This window comes from Patagioenas fasciata, chromosome Z (assembly GCF_037038585.1).
Source record: "Patagioenas fasciata isolate bPatFas1 chromosome Z, bPatFas1.hap1, whole genome shotgun sequence".
In the NCBI taxonomy this organism is placed as follows: Eukaryota; Metazoa; Chordata; class Aves; order Columbiformes; family Columbidae; genus Patagioenas; species Patagioenas fasciata.
Window position 1 is genome coordinate 70,820,561 of NC_092560.1, and position 23,014 is coordinate 70,843,574.

General features: G+C 41.5%; 1 protein-coding gene across 3 annotated transcripts in view; it reads right to left on the reverse strand.

Annotated features, from left to right (window-relative positions):
• ARHGEF28 (Rho guanine nucleotide exchange factor 28) overlaps positions 1 to 13,996 on the reverse strand; it is a 146,501-nt gene extending 132,505 nt beyond the window's left edge. For all 3 annotated transcript variants that reach the window (XM_071802036.1, XM_071802037.1, XM_065860418.2), the window contains exons 1-2: positions 13,695 to 13,996; positions 6,385 to 6,428 (exon numbers count right to left, since the gene is read on the reverse strand). In XM_071802036.1, coding sequence (XP_071658137.1) covers positions 6,385 to 6,417 — 33 coding nt within the window. In that variant the 5' untranslated portion in view covers positions 6,418 to 6,428; positions 13,695 to 13,996. The remainder of the gene's footprint in view (positions 1 to 6,384; positions 6,429 to 13,694) is intronic.
• Between the last annotated feature and the right edge of the window lie 9,018 nt (positions 13,997 to 23,014).

A 23,014-nucleotide genomic window follows, 5' to 3' on the forward strand; every position in this document is an offset into this window, starting at 1 on the left:
TTACATTGTCCATCAATACAGCAGACTTTGCTTTGAAGAACTTTAAAATTTAGCCAAGGAATTTGCTGTTGTCTGCGCCCTTTGGGTAGGAATATGTCCTTTGTTTCACTTTCTCCTCTCGGCTCCTTACTCAAATAGTTTCTACTGCCAAGGTAGCTGTGAAGAAGCAGTTGCGTTTTCAACTGGGTCCCAGGGAATTATGCCAGCTCATCCTTGAAGAACCACAAGATCCCAGATAAAGAAAACAGTGAAGACGCTAATGAACCTGTCTGTAGCCCAGGTGTTTGCCCAAACACTCCTGAGGGAGGGTATTTCCTTTGAAAAATATAACAAGAGATCAAAAGAACTTTAAAATTGTTACTTAATGACAGGAGGAAATAAAACAGCAAGGATTCAAGGGATAATTAACTGAGGTTGTAATGTAGACATGCCTTTGTAGGGATAGGTTACAGGTATATTGTATGTGATAAAAAAGCTGCCAGACTGTCTTTTTTCTCACCCACAGCAGCATTTAATTCCCAGTTCTGCACTCCTATTCTCTCTTCAGAGGCAAGCTCCTATCCCAATTCTTAGTGTGGAGACAACAGGGGAGCCACACTGTCATCTCAACTTACTCGGAGCAAGTCCACCTGGAAGGCCAGACACGGGCCACAGGTTACCCTCACTCCTCCTCCTTCGCTGCTTCCAAGGCTGAGCTTCAGCAACGCAATGGTGAAGGGAAATGGTGATGCGGACAGGGTCCAGGTTTGCACATGCAGGGAACCAGTGTGTGAATTCAGGACACGTTGTCTCGAGTGCTCCAAACCCTCACAGGAACAGCCCTTGGCCTCGGTACCTCCTGCTTCCCTGCACGAGGAGCGGATAGAGCTCAAGACAGGGTTTCTCTGGCTACCATTTATGCTCAGAGAGGAGAGGCCTGCAAATACAGATTAGATGCACCTCCCTCTTTCTCTGTCTAAAGCAGCTATACTCCTTTCTTTGAAACCACAAATGAGATGGGATGCACCTCCCCTGAAGGGACATGCCATAAGCAAACTGCATTAGAGGCAGTTTCCACTTACCATCAAAGCAAAACGAACTACCACACACAAAAATGTTCTTCATACGGAGACATATTTACCTTCTAAACGGGTTATAGAGGAAGGATGTTGCTACATTCTAGCACTAGGATCTGAGAAACCCAGACAGGGGTGTGTTTCACCACACGTTTCTTAAATTTTAGACACATTGCTGCATTCACATCACATCACACCTTCTTCGTAAATGAAGTTAAAAACATCTCCTGTCTACAAAAGAGCACTGTGAAAAACGATGCACTACAAACATCACCAGGCACAGACATTATTACAGTGATGGAAAACATAGGCTCCTAACATAGATGACATTAAGCCAATATCACATTTCCCAGAGCAAATCACCAACCCAAACAGCAGAAAGAGCAAAAAACAGGCGTAACCATAAAAACTTCATAAAGACCATTAAGAGGAAAAATGCTGCAGAGAACAAAAGTCAGGGCAAGAGAAACCCTGGAAAATCCAGCCCAGGGAAAGACCATTGCCAAGCTTATCTAAGGTGGGAGAGTGTCCAAGGCACTCAGATGTTCTGCAGCTGTGAGCAGCTTGGTGCTACATCCTACCCTCAGGTCTCCCAGGTCCAGCCAGAGGAAAATCTGCTCAGTACTCACTGTTTGTAGGAATACTTCGATACATCAGTGTTAAACAGTGAATACACTAGCATTGCTCCCCACACTTCACCAAAGCAACTGTAACAGAGTGAGAAACAACTGCAACTCCAAAGAAGAGCAAACCGGCAGAGACACTTTACAGTGACAGACAAGGTATAGCAGAATACAAGAGAAGTTAATTAAGCTTTGACCTCCAGAGCTTTTAGCCAACTTCCAGTTGCTGTAAGCAGGAGCACGTGACATCTGAGGAAAGTGCATTTCAAGAACGAGTAAGCAATGTACAGTACAGGACCAAGTGGAAGTTTTATTTTCCAGAAGATTTTGAGTCTTGTAGCTCAGAGCCCATGTCCTGCCTCTTCCCGGAGAATTAACATCCAAATACTCCTTTGGAAAGACAGAATTGACACATAACCTCCAGCATCTCCTTGGGAGATGCCATCCCTCTGATGTCTACAGAGAACTGCTGTGGATATCCTCCATGGCTCAGCATCTCTGTATTCCTGCCTGCTGCTCCCATGGGAAACCTTAACCAGGCTCTCAAAAGAGAATAATTTACAGACTTCTGAGATCACTTATTTTCTGCTTCTGAAAGCTGACTACCACAGTATGCTTGCCTCATGGCAGCATGAAATTTCTTTGACAATGTCAAATATCAATGTTAGTGATCAATAATATTTCTTCAAAACAAACAAACAAAAAATCACCTACCATTAAATAAGAAGGAAGGCTTTTCCATGGGAGAGATTTGTTTTTCCACACTGGCAACTATTTCAATAGGAGGAACAACTGCCATATATAAATTCCTTAATACATGAAAAGTGCTTCATCAAATACTTTGCCTTTTATCTTTCACAGATACACTTTTTTTCATCTACAACAAAACCAGTGGCTGCCTGAAGACACTATGGTCTTACTCTGCATACGGTGTTTAATACACCTAATGTGAAATTAAAAGACTCAGCTTGCTTCTTTGCTTACTGAAAAAACTGGATAAATATAATTTTATTTGTTATCAGTTAAAAAAGTGTAATTTAGGAGGGCAAAAGTTATTTAAACTCAAGTTCTACCTATTGAAACAAAGTATTATTAGCACTGAAAGAAGAGACAGTATGTATGCTGTTTCAGTTTATCCTTTGCTAGTAAATCCTGAAAATTAGACTGACTTGTAAGGAGCAATTTTACGATGTGGTTAGCAGTAGTTTGCTGTCTAGAAGCCAGAAACAGACTCCTTAAATTAAAGTTAAAAGCATGCGCTTGCAATATTTAATTTTCTGATTCATTACCATTTACTTTTTAAACCATGACATTTACGTGTCTTGTAATTAGATTTTAATCATATTGCTCCATAAAGATTACATACAAGGAGAAGTTCAACAAAATAATGCATTTTTTATCAGACTAATTTCACAGAGATTTTTTAATTATATTTCACAAAAATTATACTACCCAGCAAGGTCCCTGAGCTTTCCAACTTAGTCCCCTGTATGTAACAAAAAAGAAACAGCCACCACTCAGCTGACCAGATTACACATACTGTTTTATATTTGCAAAGAAATTTAGTACTGATGAAGTGTGTCAGTTTGAAGTAGTGGTGCTGTATGGATGCATCCTCCAGATGTGTAACAGCTGCTCACATACAGCAAGTCAACAAAGGACCTTGTACATAAAGTGTTTAAAAATGCATATTATAAACACAGAACTGCAGTAATTCTCAGATAATTCGACATGAAGGACAAGCCTCTTAGACAGACATTCTTGCAACAAAGAAGAGTGTAAAATCCACTTGATACAGATGCTAAACATGTTTGAATACAGTGTGAAAAGCATCCTAATTTTGGACCCAGCATACAGATCTCTCTTTCTCACATACAACAGAAACTTACACTTTCATAGAGGCTGGAAAAAAGGGATTACTCCCTACCATTTCCATTGAAAGATTTTTCTGACAGAGTGAAAATTACTTAGAACTAAAGCCTGCTTTATTTCTGTGGAAAATAATGTGCTATAACCGTATGCTGACATTTTTCAAGCTGTATGTGAACAGTATGCAATTGCCACAACATGGTATTCTGCAGTTCCACTGTGCCCTTCAAAAGGGACTGGAACATATCAGAGAAATACCTGAATTCACTGCACTGCAAATATTTGTCACGTTTCCTCAGTCTTCCCAAAAGATGCTTTCCCAATCCTTTCTTATTGATGAAGATTCAACAGGTTTTAGATAAGCTCAGCTGGCTAGAAAACTGCTTAATGAAAACTGTCTAAGGAACTGCATGATCAGAAAGGACTTGCACATCTAATTTAAATGCCGAGTTGATTGTATTCTCCAGCAAAGTCATGCAAATAAAGCAGGAGCCATTGGAAGGAGTTTCCAGAACTGGTAAAGTAATTTGACTTAACAAAGAGAAAAAAAAAATGCCTTGAATCAAGGACTTTTTCAAGAGCAACGGGGCTCTTTGACCTTCTGAGATCCACTGAGGAATACTCAAATTGAGAACAATACTATGACAGGTAAGATTATGAAGCTGCAACACTTTCAGACACTAACCCATCAGAGCAACTACATCAACCTCATATGATCAGTTAAGGTCTGGCAAGACCTCCCCATGTTTTAGATTGGGCTTGAGAGATGACCTTGAATCTTTCTCAGTCACCCTAGGGTGTATGCATAGTCCCTTCCCATCCCCTGTAGAAGCCATGAAAGCTTTACATACCTTTGTTCCCACATACACACATATACAGTCACCTAAACAAAATATAGGAGGCTGTTCAAAAATTGTGGCAGTCACCATTTCTGGGAAACTCACCCCAGATGCCCCCACTGCAAGTCCATGTTTCACCACTATCCTCAGGCTTGGTAGGACACTGGGGACCCAGAGCAAAGACACCACCTCCGCCTGCTCCCCTCACAAGGAAACAAGTTGGTGACTGCCTAACAGCAATCCAAACCACTCTCAATGGGTTTCTAGCAAATTAGGAGAGCCTCTGGGGTCTATCCACCTGGGCTGGTGAGAGGCTGCAGATCACAACCAGCAAGTTACCAAAGCTCAGGTCTGGTGCAGGCTCTCTTGCTTGTGCAAAGCTTAGGGTGAATGTTCTCACCTGAAATCACATTCTCACATCCATGACTCTACAAGTGACTACTACACACCAATCCCTCTCTGGCTTCACCTGATGAGTCCCTAGTTCATAAGAGATTTATCACTATTAGTCCCAAAATGCATAGCTTTGTAGTATGCTCTTATGAACTGAAGTAAATAAAAGGTGGGAGAACCTTATCTTCTCACATAATAACTAAATTCTCCTCAGTACTATCCAACACCTCCCAATATTATGATGTCCACAGATTTCACAAGCCTACATCTGGTTCTCAGGATTATAACCAAAATATTAAACAGAACTGTCCTTAAGTATGATCCTTAAGGAGCACCACTTTCTCTCTACCCTAATAAGTGTTGTTGCAGTATCCATATATCCTTATCTCTTATATTATATGAATCTCCAACTCCTTTATCTTACATAAGAATTTCCTATGAAAGACAATATCAAATGTTTCATTTTCAGCAACCTGGATTAAGCCCATTGCACTGCCCTTCTCTAGGTGCCCTGTTATCATGGAAAGATATCAGATCAGTCTGACACAGCCGCCTATGATAAAGGTACGTTGCATTTTACCCATTACCACCATGTCCTGGTTTAATCTTTCTGACAAAATTTGTTTTTAAGATGTTGCACCACACAACCAACATCACATAACCAGGCCTCACAATTTTTTCTCCCCTGCAACTTTTAAAGATATCGCATCTAATTTTTTACAAGCCTGAGGTTCCCACTCCCAAGCTGACAAATGCAATGGAAACTCATGCTAGTGCATTAGTAATCTTATGTTCCTTCAGTACTCTGGGGTACACATTATTTGTACTCCTCCATTTTCATCCCCATCTTGTCACAATCAGTAGGTGATTGTTTTCTTTCTGGTTTTGTTTTACCTTTTACTACCATTCTGATAACCACACAGTGCCCTCCCACTTCGTTCCTTGATGCCAGCATTCACGTACCCCTACTACGATCTCTCTCACTGCAAATCATAGCAGATCAAAAGAGACAATATAGTTTATAAATAATGACTAGACTGCCCAAGTTTTAATCCTCATACTCACATCCCATTGAAGGCAACAAGGAAATAAAGTTTATCCAATGTATGTCCATACTTCTGTTACTACCGATTTTTGAACTCTGAATTCACCCATTTTAAGCAATTACTTCAGGTTTGGCAAAAAAAAAAAAATTTCATTACAAACTTCAACTTACTAATTTTGACATAACATACAGTTTCCTGCTTTGAGGAAGTGAAGAGAATGGCAATTTGGCATTTTACAGGAAACAACCATAAACTGTGAGAGAGAATGGTGTCTCTTCACAGGCAGTAACTCTGCTTTTGAAAACTGCAATTCAGACTACTAAAGGAGAAGAAAATAATGATCATAAGGGGAAATAATTTTAAATGTACTTCAGAGAACTGAGCCACAGTACAGAAAACCATTCTTCCCACACATGCCCGCATCAGACAGCAACATTCAACAGCCTGCGTCTCAAACAACCAGAGAATGGTTTCTGGTTTCATTCACCCTGCTTTTGAATGGGCCATTACCCAAATGAAAGCAACTCTCCGGGCAGAAGCCTTGTGTTGTAGAACTTACATAAAGAGGTACTTCAGTGCAGCTCAACTCCATTGTCGCACCATCTAAAAACAGAACAAACCAGCAGAATTATTACACACTGCATCAGGAGGCATTGATACCATTACACTCCATGCACACCTGCAAGCTAAGTTGACAACTTCCAGAATTAAGGAAAGAAAAAGGATATTAAGCTTACCAGCTATCCAGTTGCCCTAAATATCCCCAGAATGACGAAACGCTGGTGTAATGATGCCCGTGCAAGGCTGGAGGAGGGGTGGCTGGTCTTAGTTAACATGCTGTGTGCTTTTCACACAATAGACACAGTAAACAAAATAGGTCAGGCTGAGCCCAGCCACAGTTCCAGCAAATCAAGTAGCAGGAATCGCGGTGCTTATTTCCAGATGCAAAAAAATTAATTTGAACTCAAGATGTAGTTGTAGCAACTTGTACTCCACATCAATAACTCAAGTGTCTGGTGCTGGTTTTTTAGGAACTTCATATAAGATAATACCAAGGCAGGATGCCTTCACTATCCTAAACAGCAAGCTACTGATACAAGTCATCACTGGAATTACTATAATTACAGTCATCACAGCAACTCTGTTTCCTACTATTATATTTCACACTCACTACATCCTCAAAATTCATATGCTAAAAAAATATTCCTGTCAAATGAGAAAAGCATACCAGATGCAACTTCATGTCTTTAAAACTGCAACGTGGGCTCAATAACTATGCACAAGTTGTCTTCTACTTGCTGAAAAAAGCTACAGAAAAGGAGAGTTTTTCTTAAGAGAAGGCTGTTTCAGCTCACATGTGGCCTTGCTGTAACAGCTGAACTGTTTCCAAGATCAACACAGTTCGCAGCTCATTGCTGGTTAATGCATAGGTACAGCCCCCTATGAGTCAAGTAGGATCAGAGAAGTTCCTTGCCTACAAACTGCAGAAATTAAATGCACAGCTTCAACCAAAATGAAAAATGACCCATGCACCATCCCAGTACCCACTCCTTTTAAACCACAAATTTGTTAATACACATCTCCTGATGCCAGTCAATTCATCTGCATTCACAAGCACCTACATTCTTGCAGCTTGACTTCAGTATGATTTTAAAACAGAAGATAAAATCCTTTACAAAATCACCAGCCACAAATGTTCAGCCAGAAAAACAACAGCCTTTCATTTTGTAAGAAAAGGGTGTCAAAGCAAACATTAATCCAGCCAGCCAGGTCAGCAGCAAGATACAGATTAAGTCCTTTCTTATTTTCTGCGGGGGCAGGAGGTATCCCACAGCTGACTCCAAGCTGTCTTGCTTTGACAGACAGAGACAAAGCTCTGCAGTTTCCAGAAACAGCATCCTGAACCCAACCTTAGGAGCAGCAGCATGGGAAGTGCAGTCCTACTCGTACAGAAGAAAACAGGGTTACAAGAGAAATTAAGAAACCATAATATTAATTCTGTAGGGAGAATTTCAAAGAGGAGCTTTTCACAAGTGTCACCTTACCGACTGGAAGAAGCACATTAACTTCCATGCCAGATCCGTCACCAACTCACAATTACTGTCATACACAGATTATGTATTAATATATACAGGGTATCGCTTTGTGGCTGGCTGAAATGAGAAACATGCCAGCCAGCCGTTGTATATCATTGCTTTATTCTATTGTATAAAATGCCCTCACCTGCAATGGTTCTCCCCCTTTAAAGGAACACATCCAGATTAAACTCCACCATCTCTTCTGTATGAAAATATGAGCACACTCAAACCATTATGTCATGCCAACAGAACAAGACCTATGCCTGGTTACTTTTGTTCCGTGACAAGCTTGACCTCCAGAGCCTCAAGAGACATATCTCAATATCTTCCTCCTCTGTAAGGATGAGAAAGGTAGATATCCAGCCTAGTCTACCTATCCTACTGCAAGTGTACATTACAAGGCACAATTTAGCCCTTCCTTTGGGGGATTGTCATTGCACCACCAATAAAATACCCTTCTTTTGTATTTGATAATACAAACACAAGTCACTGGAGAGATTATGCCATCCTGACTTCAGTTCCCTTCACCCTTTGCTTGCGCCATACTGTGGATCCCCTAGGAGCTCGTCCGTTTGAAGTACTAGGTGCCTAGCTCAATATGGAACCTGGATGAATAAATATCCTGAAGGTTTAGCTCAGTTGAAGCCACCAATGTTTTCCATACAGCACTGCCTAGAACCACGATGAAATAAGATCAATATTTTCAGCACGCTCTCCCCTTACAAACCAGCTTATGATGGTGTTTCCCAGATAAAAGGTGTACCTAATGGTACTCTTTTTGCTTCCTGCAGACGCACCAATACATGTCAACACACAGCAACAAGCGACCTCCTGCGTTTCTCACACCCTCAAGAGTGCTGGTTGTTTAGAAAAAAAGTTTTATACAAATGGCTCACGTCCTTCCTCCATCTGGGGCTTACTGTAACTCAGCCTGGCTGCTGGAAGTGGCTGGGAGGGGCAGGAAGACTAATAGGATGCACGTAAGGAGGAAGTACTCAGCTCTGACTACGGAGCAGCTCTGTGCAAACTACATGTCAGACTGAGGGCCTGAAAGAGACACCATCACGTGCACCCTACTGCTCACCTTAACTGTACAGCAAAGACCTGCTCAGCTCCCCAAAAAGCAGGGTCCAAGTGGTGTCATGCAGACAACTGCTCCCAGGTGTTGAGGAGCAGTCCTGCTCCGCACAGCAAGAGAAGAGTCAAGCTGCTCAACATCAGGTATACACATTATTTCACAGAGCAACACCTGATCTCTTCCTGTGACAGCTATGCCTCTGACACAGAAACCAGCAGGGCAGGCATCCAACAGACAAACAAGTCCAGTTTCAGGCATTACCCACAAATATTGAGATTACAACAATGTCAGCAGTAGCAAGATTGATCTATGCACAGAAAAACCCCTTTCCAGCATTCAGTCTAGCAGTAAGTTTAATGGAAGCATTTGTTGTGCTGTGCTGCAAGCCAGAGAGACTTGAAGCATACATTTCGATCAGGCAGGGGTAAATATACAAAAAAGAACAAAAAATACTGCAAATTATTTTGCTTCTCTTTTTTTTTTTTTTTCAATCTACAGTCTCACCTTAAACCTAGTGTCAAATGCTGTTGTCAGTCTCCTGACGAGCTCAAGTAGTTGAAATGAACATCAACAAGCATTTTGGGTATTACCAAAGATGCAAGACCTTTCAATAATCCCTCCAACACTTTTCCTCAACCAATATTTTATTTATTGGTTGCCAATTATAGGACTCATATCTAATTTCTTTCAAAATTAAAAATTTTAGCATTTTATAGTATGGTTTTCCCAATTACAAAGACATGTTAGAGGGACCACAATAAGGAAATAAATCAATGGAAAATAAAAACATCAGGTATTGACTTAAGTGTATTTTAATGGAAAAGACATCAGTTATCAAACTTTTTTACTCTGTACTCACTGAAGAAATTAGATAAGTGAAAGCATTCTCTAAATCTCAGCAGAAAGGCATTTCTATTGGTTCACAAGGTGACCCTTCAGCCAACACTGTGACTACTATTTGGCTGTGCCAGCACCTACTGTGTATCATCAGCTTTTTCCTAGACATAAAAGGACACTTCCTGATCATACAGCAACTTTGCTTACAACTCACAACGTGACTTTCTCCTCTTCCTTGTAAATAAAGCACATAACCATGGGAGAAAGACACAGAGAAAGTGAACAGGACTCTGGCTTTGATGCTGCTCTGTGATCCAGGAGCCACTTGTATGGAGTTCATTTTTCCAGAGCTCTGCTGTGGCTGTAATGAACTTCCATGGTTCATTAAACAAGAGGAGAGCACAGTTTGTGCAAGCCCTGCAAATGGCTGCAAAGTATAAGCAGTGGTATAAAATATCTACTTCATACTTCTCTTCCATGTATCAGTTCAAAGGTAACAAAACACAAGATCTGTGGACTCTACTCCTTATGTTCTCCTTTCAGACCATAATCACACACATCTGGGACACAGACCACTACTGCTCTTTCAGATATTGTAAAGCAACTTACTAAATGTCAAAACTGCCCAGCTATGTAAATAAACTTTCAATGATGTTTCACAGGTGCTTAGGAATTCAATTCTTCCTTTTTAAATTCTATTTATTTTTGGTGATGTTCATATTGAAATTCACATCTGTAAAACACAGAGAATTACCATATTACCACCATCAAGACAAGCATATTAAATTTTTATTTCTGATCAACTGGAGCAACAGGAAAGCAAGGGTGTGTTCCACCCAGTGTCCACTGGAAGGTGGGCAGGAATCCCCAGAGTATCATTTGCGATGTCTTAAAATGTAACATCTTTGTCCAAGTAAAATGTCTTGGGCATCGTAAAAGTCTAACAGCACGCGCATATGAAGAGGTCCTCTACCAAATTCTCTTGCACTAGATGACTGCGTTGCACATCATCTTTATCACTGGTTTATTATTATTTATTGTGCACTAGTCTATAGGAGGCAGGTGCTACACCAAGCTATAGGACAGCCTGTAAGATGGATATAAATTGTCGTACATACTGTGTTGATACTTCTCAGATCTTAATAGTCTTCAAAAAAACAGTGAGATTCTAGTGTGGTACTCATAGACCAGCCAGTTTCCACTAATAATGTTCATCCCACTGCTTCCTCTCAACAAGCATGGCAACTGCACCGAAGTATATTTTTGAATTTACAGATTCCATCTGAGTTACGTTATATATGTATACCTGAAAGCTTTCTCACAGCTTCCCAAGCACCAGGATCCGTGCTGTGCAGCAATCAGGTCTAACATGGTATGGAACATTCTTTTACATGCAGATCCTTGCCCTGGGCCAGATTAAAAGACCTCAGAAGAATTAAATGAAAGAAAAAAGTAGCAACCTGAGAACACACACATAATAAATAGCACACTCCCAAAGTCAATTTTGCACCTTTACAGCCAAGGCTTTTGACATGATCATCCGTTTTTACATTTGTCTCTCTCAAACATCTAGAGCAATGAGGATAGGGAGGGGGGAAAAGCAAAACGCTCAGCTAGCAGCTCTGCAAGCTCGTTTGTTTACTGCCTTCTAGCAGTATCCAAACTGAAAGGTAAAATAAACCCTCGGCTATTAAATTTATCAGGAGGCACTTGCACTGGTGTTGATTACTTCATCACACATTAGTTGCTCTTGAAGCAAGTAGACAGAAGAAACGCAGAAAAATGCCTTTAAAAATAGCTCTCTTTTCGATAATTTGAGATAAAAAGAAATTTAAATCTTCCTCCAGAAACCACTAGCCCACTCGCAGCTACCAGATTTCTTTGATTTGTTAAAGCCACAAGCATTTTGTATTCCTTAGCAGGGAAAATATGTAAAGAGTCTCCAAAAAAGGGTGAATTTTTTTAACCTTTTAAAAATAGGCTGACAGTTTAAAACACAAAAACAACTCTAGAAAAATGCCTCTTAGGCAGGAGCCTGGTCCTGAGGTATGCATTCTTGTATTAACATTCTTAAGGTAGCAGGTTTTTTTCAACTAAAAATAATCTGTAAGTTTGTGAAAATTCTGTAATTTTTGAAGAATTTCAGCAGACAACATAGAGGAAAGTTCCAAGAACATTCCTGAGACAGAGGATAAGAAGATACTACAGATGTAGTAATATTCAAGCTAACACAGAAGAGAAAAAAAAAATGCTCCAGTCAAAAAGTATGAAAACTTCTGGTGCAAAAAATTACTTCTGTACCTTCGATACTGGGGCACAAACACACATGGTGACACAAATCCTGGTTGCTGTTCTAGGCAGCACCTTAGTGTCTAAAACACCTATTTGCAGAAGGCACAGAGAAAGTATGTTCCTGTCCTGAGACTACCGTATTCACCATCTATAAATGGAAAATCAAGATGTGCAGGTGCCAAGTAACTTATGCACCACCATGCAGAGAGCTCGGTTTTGGGTGGCAAAGCCAAAAATTGGAACTGGATCTTCTGAGTCACTATATTAGTCATAGGCTATCTTTCCTATATCCTGGTGCAAATTCTCCTTCAACACCTTATTCAGATCAAAAGAATGTCAGGACATTTCACTCACTGTACCCTTCTGAAATGACCCCACAAAGGAACTATTCTCCGCAGAGACAATGGGAACCTCTCCTGAATAATAGCAGCAGTTTCACATTGAGAAAAGGAATATGCCTCCCTTGTATTACATAACAAAATGTTTGCAGAAATGTCTAATCTACAAGTCAACTGAGAAGGCCAGATTAGTTTCCTAGAAGATTATTATTAAGATATGTCTACACTATCACTTTGTTGCAATGGATATTCAAACACCATTTTGGAAAAAGAAAAACAAATATTTAAGTACCGAAATAATCTAACCAGATTTTGTCCTGTCAATTTTTTCATACCAAATTCACAGAATACAGTTCAGTTTTTCGTTATGTGGAAAAATCCCTCTTACTCAAATAACTCCTGAAGTCCTACTTCCACAAGTGTGGCAGAGATCAAATTATAAAAGAAAAAACTTGTGTAATCTGTTGGACTTTCTATTGCACTTGTATGCCTTATAATGATTTATGAGAAGAGCTACGTGCATTTTTGTATAGGAGCAAATACAGAGGCAGGAATAAGCCCACAAAAACGAAGAAGGGTTTTAGAGACTTTTTTCTGTGTAAGAATCACTGTGCAAGTTGAAAACTTGAGGAACTCTAGGCCATCGCATCAGTGTCCCAACAAAACGCAATCAAGAAATGCTTTGGAAGTTCTTTATCAGAATTTTACTGTTAGGAAAGTTTTCATTTCCTTAACATTTTTCAGTTGCTAAGTAAGTTAAACTAAGGAAGTTCAAAACTTCTTTTGCTCCGGTTGAGAAAGGCAAGAACTTTCATGATTAATAACAAATATCCTCGTCTACTAATAACAACTGAAAAAAACCACGAGCGGCTCTTACGGCAAAATAATGAAAAAACAAGAAAAAAAAATAATATAAGTAAGAAAGGAAAAAAAAAATCCTCCTTCTCCCCACTTTTGGGATTTGGAAAGGTAACTGACAGCCCACGGAAAACGTCTTATCAGGAGACGAGCGGCGCCCGCCCTGGGTACCGCGCACAGCGGCGCCAGGACCGCGACCCAGCCGGCAGAACGACAACGCCGCCGCATCTCCCGGAGCTTGACATCGCTCCCGGGAGAAGGGCAAGGGCAACCCACCGCCCCAGCGCAGCGGCCCCGGCCCCAACGCCCACCCGCCCTGCGGACTGTCGGGCAGCAGGTGCCGCGGGCCGGGCTCCCGTCTCCGCCCCGAGGGCAGCGGTCGCCTTACCTACGCGGGGTGTCCCGGCCAAGTCTCTGCCGCCGCCGTCCGCGCTGCCGGGAGAGGAGGCGGCGCTGCCGCAGGGGCCGCGCCTGCGGGAGCCCGGCGAGGAGCGCTCGGCCCCGCGGATGCACCGCCCCCGAGCCCCGGCAGCCCGCGGGGCGAGAGAACAAAGCGGCGCTGTGATGGCCACAGGCAAGGGGAGGGTGGTGCAAGGCTCTTGGGCGCCACTGACAGCGGTATCCGCGCTTGCTGGATGGAGCGGGCGGGAAGGTGGAACCCCCGCGGGGACCCCTCCGCGGCCCCGACAGTTCCTCGATCCCGGGAGAGGGAAGCACCGGCAGCCAGAGCTTCTCGGAGGGGAGCGCTGCCATCTCCCGGCCGCAGCGCGGCTGCAGGGTGCGAGCCCACCGGCGGGTCAGGCGGGACCGGGAGCAGCCCCCAGCGTCCCCGCACGTCAGCCCGAGCCTTCCCCACCTCCCCGGCCCGCCGGGCCGCTATCCCGGAGCCGCAGCACCCACCAGGGCGCTGCTCATCCGACGGGTCGGTTGCTCACGCTACTGCCCAGTCACTCCAGGCATTCTTCATGCGGCATCGTACTTTGATCCCGACAAACCGCACCGTATTTTGACTTTTCAGCTGCTACACATATGCAGTACGTAACTTCAGCTGTTCTTAAAATCTTCGTATAATATTGACAACCTGTTTCACTAATACAGAGTACTGAAGGTGGAGTGTTGAGTACCAGATGAGTAAGGACATACCAAGCTCCCTTCTGCTTGCTGCAGACGGACAGCATGCTTTATTTGTAACAGTAGGACTTCAGCACAGTCCTATGGGGACTGTGAAGCCGTGGCTGTAACACTGTGAAGGTGTATCTTTCCTTAATATCCCAAATATCTGGGAAACAGAGGAAAATAAAGGTAATCAGAGGAAGATTTTTAAAAGAAAAAAAAAAAAGCTGAATCTGCTCAGTCTGGCATTAGAGCTCAAGTAGGGTCTAAGTATTAGTGTATCGAGTGGTGCTGCCAGTTTCAAATCGACTTAGCCAATAGTAAAAATATTATCCAAGTCCTCCGAGAGCATCACCTGAGGTGAAAGCATGCTCTATTGCCATACCACTTTTCATCCTATACTCATTTCCTGTACCCACAAGGATACTTGCAGGTACTGATTTTTAAACTGAAAACCACTTACAATGAGGCTAGTAAACACATTAATAATCTGTGTTGACAGTTTAAATAAGTGGTACATAGAAAACAGCCACACAATTCAGACCAACATTTTCCTTAGCTGATATTCAAAGGCCTACGTGTTACCTGTTCAACTAACAGAAAAGCTGTAGCCAAGCTGGTAAATACACTGGAAGCTCCTAGTTACAAGCACAAGACCACAAGCTGACTCACATTTCACAATCAAAAATTCAAGCTTCTCAGTTACTGTCTTCTTATCAGATGTCCCTAACAGGTGTCCCTAACACAATTAAACCCCTCTAACTCACCTTCACTGATCTAAATGCATTAGGGTACCTCCCTTAAGGAGAGAAAGAAGCCAGCAAAACCCTATCACTACCCCTTGTGTTTTGTCAGCTGTTTCATGGCTTTACATGGTGTATGTTCATATCTAAAGTTTGAAACTTTCAATGAGTTTGCTTTGTGTGGCTGATTACGCAGACAAACATTTGTGCAGAGCACAAGGAAGGAGGGACTTCATGTGCTATACTTGTCAGAACAAGTCCACAACTCTGGGATTGCAAAGGTAATGCATATGCTGGCTATAGTGTGATCAGGACTTTGGAAGGTTAAATTTGCAAGGAGGAAAAATAAGAAACACAGGTTGAGGGGTTGCAAACAGGTTAGGGCTGGCTTGCAACCACCTTACAGCTTTTTTCCTCTACATCCAACCCCAGCATACTTTACTGAAAGCACACATTGCTTTACTTTAGTTGCTATATGCAAGCTATCCAACTGCATATTATCCAAGAAAAGACCAGCCTAGGTGCATCTGCAGCAGCTGTAGACCCTCAGCGATTTCAATTTCAATTTTTCCTAATTGAAAGAGATACAAAAATAACTAGTTGAGAGTTCTAATTTAATTTACTTGATTTCCAACATTCTGTAGCATTACTCTAAGATACTGGCTTAGACCACAACTCTGGAGAAAACCATCTCTTGCATTTCTGTCACGTAAACAAGGATTTAGTTAAACATTTTGTATGTGTTTGGATTATACATGCAACATGACAAGTTTTGCTAAACTATATTCAAATATCAAAGAAAAAAAAGCACACACTCTTCAGAGACTGTCTTCAGATCACACAGAAGATCCTCACATCAAAGTAGTGACTAGTGCCCAGGACTTAAATGTCATTAACTAATGTTTACTCAGTTTTTCATGATGTGCAGAACCATTTCTGTGTGAATATATCAGTTATTAAAAACAGCTTAAAGCAAAGAATTTGTGATTTTACAACTGTTACCTTAATAAGAATTGAACTGTTTAAATGAATGCTTTGCTTTTAACACACACATGGAAGACATAATGTTACAAAATTGAAAGCATCATAGGCAAAGAGGCAGTGAGGTAGTTCCTTGAGCTTACTACTACTTACTTAGTACTTACTACTTACTACTTTTCCTCCTACTCCTCTAATTCTCACCCCTCACCACATCCCAAGCAACACAGCTTTGCAAAATTTCTGCAAGTGAGCTTCTGAAATTACAGTCTTAATAAATGCTTACTAAAATAAGTAAAATGCTGAAATAATCATTGCCTGAACAGCAAAGGTAGTGTTAGAAGTCATGGTAGGGTAAGCTCCAGAAAGCAAAGTAACTTTCATTAAAAACATTTAAAAAAAAAAATACAAGCCACTCTAAACCATCATCCATCACTGTTGCTACAAATAGCTACATAGGTGAGAATTAAGGTCACAATTTACATTCAAATCCTTTTTCAAGGCAGTGTAAAGTACATGCCTTTTCCTTCATTTAAAAAAGAGATTTTAAACAAAGAAGTATTGAAAACTACATATGCAGGGTTTGTTTCTTCAGTTTTGCCTCTTTTTCAAGTATAAAAAGTGACCTTTGTTGAAAATTTGATCTGTAGCTACAAAATTCGTATTTTAAATCATAAACTGTGGTATCCTATAAAATCTGCTGGTTTTCCATAAATCTTCTGACTTCTTTGTTTTTCAGTGTTTCAACAGGTTACGTTACAGGCTCCAACCATGGAATGTCAGTGAAAGGTTGACTGTGGTTAACCAGAGCAACCTGTAAATGTTTCAGCTCAGTACTGCAGCTGTAACCTTTGCACAAACTCTGAGCTCGAGCACATACATAAATCAAAAATCAAATATTTAGCAAGATGTGCTTGTGTTGCACAAGCATTCACAGAGCCATTCACAAGCATTCTTAGAGCCATTACAAATGCTTTTTGTTTGCTTTTAAATGGAGAGACGTGATATAGTCTGAAGACTAATGATGGCTATTTGCTGACAAAAGCAATGCCAAATTCATCATTCAGGTGGACTTCTGCAATATTATGTGCTTCATCTGGGCATGGTCAGAAAAAAAAATTGGATCTATGAAGGAGTACATTGTATTTGTTTGTTTGCTTGTTTCCTTTTAAGTAAGGGATGTCTCAGGCCTGCTTTTAAGTTGTCACGGAGGCACCCCGAGGTTAGTTCAAAGGACAACAGGGTCCAAAACAACTTTCATTAAACCAATGAGAAACAGGGTTTTAGCACTCTGAAAGTGACTTAAATACAGGTTCAGATATCAGTTGAGGAAAATTACTAAGGGGCAGCAACTAATACAACAGGCGGTCCACAGAGTGCATGCACATGGCTTCACCAAAACAATGCTGGAGCCATCTCTGAGTCCGGGAGGAGTACACACTTGTCTGAATACGGTGCAGGATTATTCTAAAGAGATACACGCACTCATAGTGAGTACGGAAAGTGCACACTTGCAATTCTGCGAGGGTAAATTTATAATACACTCGCAATCCTGTGAGGGTTAATTTACTTACACATGCAAATGTGCACGGAATATTACACGTGCTTATGTGGAAGCACGGGAGGAAAATACACTCGTGATTGTGCGAGGAAATAATTTATACACGTGCTCGTATTGAGCACGGAAAGTTACACGTGCAAATGTGCACGGAAAGTACACGTGCTTGTATTAAGCACAGAAAGTATGCGTGCAAATGTGCACGGAAAGTTACACGTGCTTATGCGGAAGCACGGGAGGAAAATAACACCCACGATTATGCGAGGATTAATTTTACACGTGCTCATATTGAACACGGAAAATTACACATGCATATGTGCACGGGAAGTGTAAATACACTCGCAATCCTGTGAGAAGTTTCACTCACAGCCATGGCAGCGAGGCGAGCGGAGTCTCCATCCCGGGGAGGGGGCGGGGCTCTCGGCGGCAGCATCTCGCTCGTGCTCTGAGAGATTCGCGACAATGGGCGGAGTCTCAACGAGAGTCCCGTTTGCTATTGGCTGATCAGATCTGACTGTGGGCATTCCAGAAGCTTCTCTGCACCCCACACTGCCCACAGGCACCCAGCGGCTCCCTGGCGCCTCGGCACTGCCTTCTCCTAATGGACCTGGCCAGGGTGCTCTGAGGCCAAACGAAAGAAGCTGTCAGCCTCAAACAGCAGAGAGAGAGGGAGATGTGCCTACTCCTTCCATACTGAAGGAGGGAGGGGGAGAGATTGGGGTTTGCATCCTGCCACAGAAGTGCTCAAACTTTTTCCTAACACAGCCCGCTCTTTCACACTAGGGTCAACTCACATTTCAAACCTAAAGCAGAAATCCTTGGCAGATGATCTGAAAGCATTGGGAAACCTATTCTGCATCTAAACTTCAGATTCTAGGTGTGTATTGTTTCCGTTTACTGTTGGGAGCACATGAACTGATTTATGTTGTCTCAACTCCAGAACTCCATCAGTGACTAAATAAAAATGGCAACTCTGTAAGTAGGAACCTATTTCATTTGAGGACGGCTGGACTAGGCATGTACTTCGAGATCATAATAGTATTGGAACAACTCTCTTGTGATGGCTCATGCATTAAGTCGTGGGGGAACTCAGCCTAGTACATACACAAGAATATTTCCAGCTTCTTTTATGTTCAACTATTTCCCAGCACTTCCAGCTGCATCAATCAGAAATTGGTTTATTAGTGACTTCAGTATTACACTTATACATCCTTGCCCATTCGCATTTTACTGTTTTCTCTGTCAAATTCTTTGTGCTTTGTATAGCAGCCTTTTAGCAACTGCCATTACCAGCGCATCTTCACAAATATTATCACTCAGACCCTTCTATTAAAGAAAGGTTGGTGATGCACAATGCCAAAACTACTCAAGAACATTAATATTTTCTGCAACAAAAAAGCTTGAGTACAAATTTTGCATTCAAATATCCTAATTATCTTGTTTGGAAAGACAAGTTTATTTAAAATACCTGTACTTAATCAAGTAAACTTCAAAAATCTAACCCAAGCTGTCTTATTTCATATGCTGTTGGCACCCTGATGGGATCAGTGATACAGACGACCTGGTTAGAACGGGAAGGACACTGAACGGAAGATGTCTGCTCGAATACTGAGCAAGAAAGTGCCTGCCAGCCTGGGAACCAGAGCATCCTTGAGGAGCATCTTCGAAGTGCAGCTGGGCACCAAGAAATGGCAGACACCCTGAGATACCATTGATAAGCACAAAAACAAGCAAATGTAAAAGCAACTTTTCATGTCCAAAAGTGAAAAATAGTCTGGAAAAAAAAAAAAAAACAAAAACACACAGGAAAAAATCCTGAGAAAGTAGGAATTAGTAAATGCTGTTGGCTGTTCCAACTGAAAGACCAGAAAAAAGATTGAAAAATAAAAATTGGTCCCACAAAATAGAAAACATCATTATCTATTGGCTGTCCCATGTGGTGGCATCCTATCCCCCCTTTTGTCTCTGCAATACAAACATGTCTTGCTTTCTACCCAAAATGAAGCCTCTCCCTATAAGAACTTTCCATGCACCCACCCTTTTCTACGAGATCTCCTAGATTAATCAGATTCTCTCTGGGGACACCTGGCTGCTCCAGACTCTGTAATGTAGGTCACCTTTGAAGCAAGACCTTGTCCATTGTTGGTTAGTCCCACTTCTGGGATGTGTTTCATTGGTCCCAATTCTGTGATCGGTTTATATGTGAGCTTATATGTAATTAATCATATATGCTGCTTTACTAGTCATTATTTTGTAATAGCCTTTAATAATAAAACATCTATTTGTTTTGTTATTGGTCTTCAAACAAAACCAGCTCAACTGCAGTGCAACAAAAATAACAGGTGTAATATATAATAAGGGATAAAATAATCTTTAATCAGATCTAAAGAGAAAGCCAGCAACAGCAGATGAAATCCAATACCTGATCAATCCAGATCTCCAAGAGCCAGAGATAACCATCATCTATTTTCACTTCATTTGATAGTGAAAAATATACAGGAAAAAATAGAATTGTGTGTAACAGTTTCTTCATAAGAGCAGCTATTTGTAAATTCAGGTGGTGATGCAACAAATCTACCAAATCCTAAGTTCCCTTTCAGATGGGGAAATGGCATCATAATTCACAAAGCAGTTGAGGTCTGGGAGCTCATCTAGTAGTCATCCTCCCCATCCACTCCCACACATTCAACTCCCTGAGCAGAAAGGCAAAGACACGGTTGACAATTTAATACCCCCATGGTTATGTTAGCACTCTGTTCCTCCTGCCAAACTAAATGTGGAACTACTGCCTCTCACCCCGTGCTGGAGGGAGCATCCTCTTTTTCTCAGTGTGTACTAGTGACACAAATCCAAGGCTTACTCATAGAGAGAGGAACAAAATCAGTTGTGTGCAACTGCTGATGAGACCATGTTTTGCCTTCGAGAGATCAGAGAGGGTCAGAATGACTTCCCAGAGAGAGCACACAAGGGAGCTCTCTAGAACTCCATTCCCAACCTTGTTCTGGTCTAACTAGTTAAATCTGTCAGAGTCATAGAATCATACTGGAATCAACCAGATAAATTGCTTCACCAGGAACAGCCCTGCAATGAGTAGGGACATCTTCAACTAGATCGGGTTGGTCAAAGCCTTGTCTAGCCTGGCCTTGAACATCTCTAGGGTCATGGCATTTATCACCTCTCTAGGAAACCTGCTCCAGTGTTTTACCACCCTCATTGTAAAAAAAATCTTCCATATATCTAGTTTGAATTTACCCTCTTCTAGTTTAAAACCATTAGCCCTTGTCCTTTCACAACAGGCCCTGCTAAAAAGTCTGGCCCTATCTTTCTTTTAGACCCCTTTTAAGTACTGAAAGGCCGCAATAAGATCTCCCTGGAGCCTTCTCCTCTCCAGGCTGAACAACCCCAACTCTCTCAGCCTGTCCTCACAGCAGAACTGTTCCAGCCCTCTGATAATTTTTGTGGCCTCCTCTGGCCCCTCTCCAACAGGTCCATGTCTGTCCTGTACTGAGGGCTGTAGAGGTGGACACAGGACTCCAGGTGGGGTCTCACCAGGGCTGAGTAGAGGGCCAGAATCACCTTTCTTGACACTCCTTTCAGTGCAGCCCAGGATACCATTGGCCTTCAGGACTACACATGCACATTGTCAACTCATGTCCAGCTTTACATCGACCAGTATCCCCAAGTCCTTCTCCACAGGGCTGCTCTAGATCCCTTCATCCCCCAGCCTCTATTGATATCAGTGGTTACCCCAACCCAGATACAGGACCTTGCACTTGGCCTTGTTGAATCTCATGATGTTCACATGGGCCAACTTCTTGAGCTTGTCCAGGTCCCTCTGGATGCCATCCCGTCCCTCAGGTGTCAACTGCACCACTGAGCTTGGTGTCATCTGTAAACTTGCTGAGGGTGCACTTGATCTTATTGTCTGTGTCACTGATGAAGATATTAAATAGTACTGGTCCCACTATGGACTCCCAAGGGACACCACTTGTCATCAGTGTCCATCCAGACACTGAGCCATCCACCACTACTCTCTGGATGTGACCACGCAGCCAGTTCCTCATTCACCAAACAGTCCACCCATCAAATCCATACCTCTCCAATTCACATCAAACTAGTCTACTATTTTAATCTTCACTTCTTCCTATGGTTCTGCTAGCCAGACATCAAACTTTGAAGCACTACAGTGGATGCATACTTTAGACATTAATATTGTTAATAAGAACTAAGAATATGTTTGACATCAAAGTCAGTGGTTCTCAAGCCACAGAACTCCACGCTGCCAAGAGAAATACCCACCTTCAACTCCAAGCACTACTGAAGGGTCATGGAATACTCATTTTGTGTGAAGTCTCCTAAGAGAGATTGCCTGATTAAGTTACACAATTAAAAGTAACACACAGATTTCCTAAGAGAGAAAAGAAATACAGGTCTATTAGCAGAAATACAATAAAAAGAGTAAAGTAAGCAGCAAGGAAACTGGCAGTTTGAAATTCGCATGAACATGCTCCTCATTATTACCTATTATCGTACTAAGTTTTCAAAACCAGCACATCCCAGTAGCCAGGAACATATATTGCTGACATATTACTTTAAGGGTAGACCAGATACTGTTCCATACTTTTCAAAGATTGTTAAGATTATAGGTAGAACTTGCAAAATTGCTCATGTTATTTCTACCACTGACATTCATCTCTCACTGCCAAACTAAAGCAAATTCCTTTTGCAGGAAATTCATATTATATCTCAAATAAATTCCAAGCCAAGGGGGAAAATGCAAGTCACAGGAAAACGGCTAAGTACGAAGTTCTATCGTACTGTCACCCTACATGTGTTGAGCAGGCTTTGGAACACCCGTCTTCCTGAAGTATACCATCCTCCTTCAGCCTTGCTTGAACTTAAAATAAAACATTACCCCAGCATTCAAATACATATTGATAACAATGTAGACTCAAATTGCATCTACTGTACATTGAAAGTGATAAAATTACACAAAAAATTAGTTCTTTTACTTCACTGAGGCTTTTGTCACTGATGTGCAGTTTACTTATGCACTACATTAATTTAATTTGAATTAATTTCCCTTTAGAAGTAGGAAACATCTATTTGCTAGAGAATTATAACTCATAAATGCATACGCATTGTTTAAAAAAATTGAACTTTTAAAAATATACATAAGTAGATTTTTTCTATTATACTATACAAAACAAAAAATAACATGGACTTCTTTTCTTTAGTCATTTTGCTGTTTCCTATGAATTTTATGGAAGTCTGAAATAGAGATGAAGAAAGGAGAGAAAAAACAAAGTGGTCAAG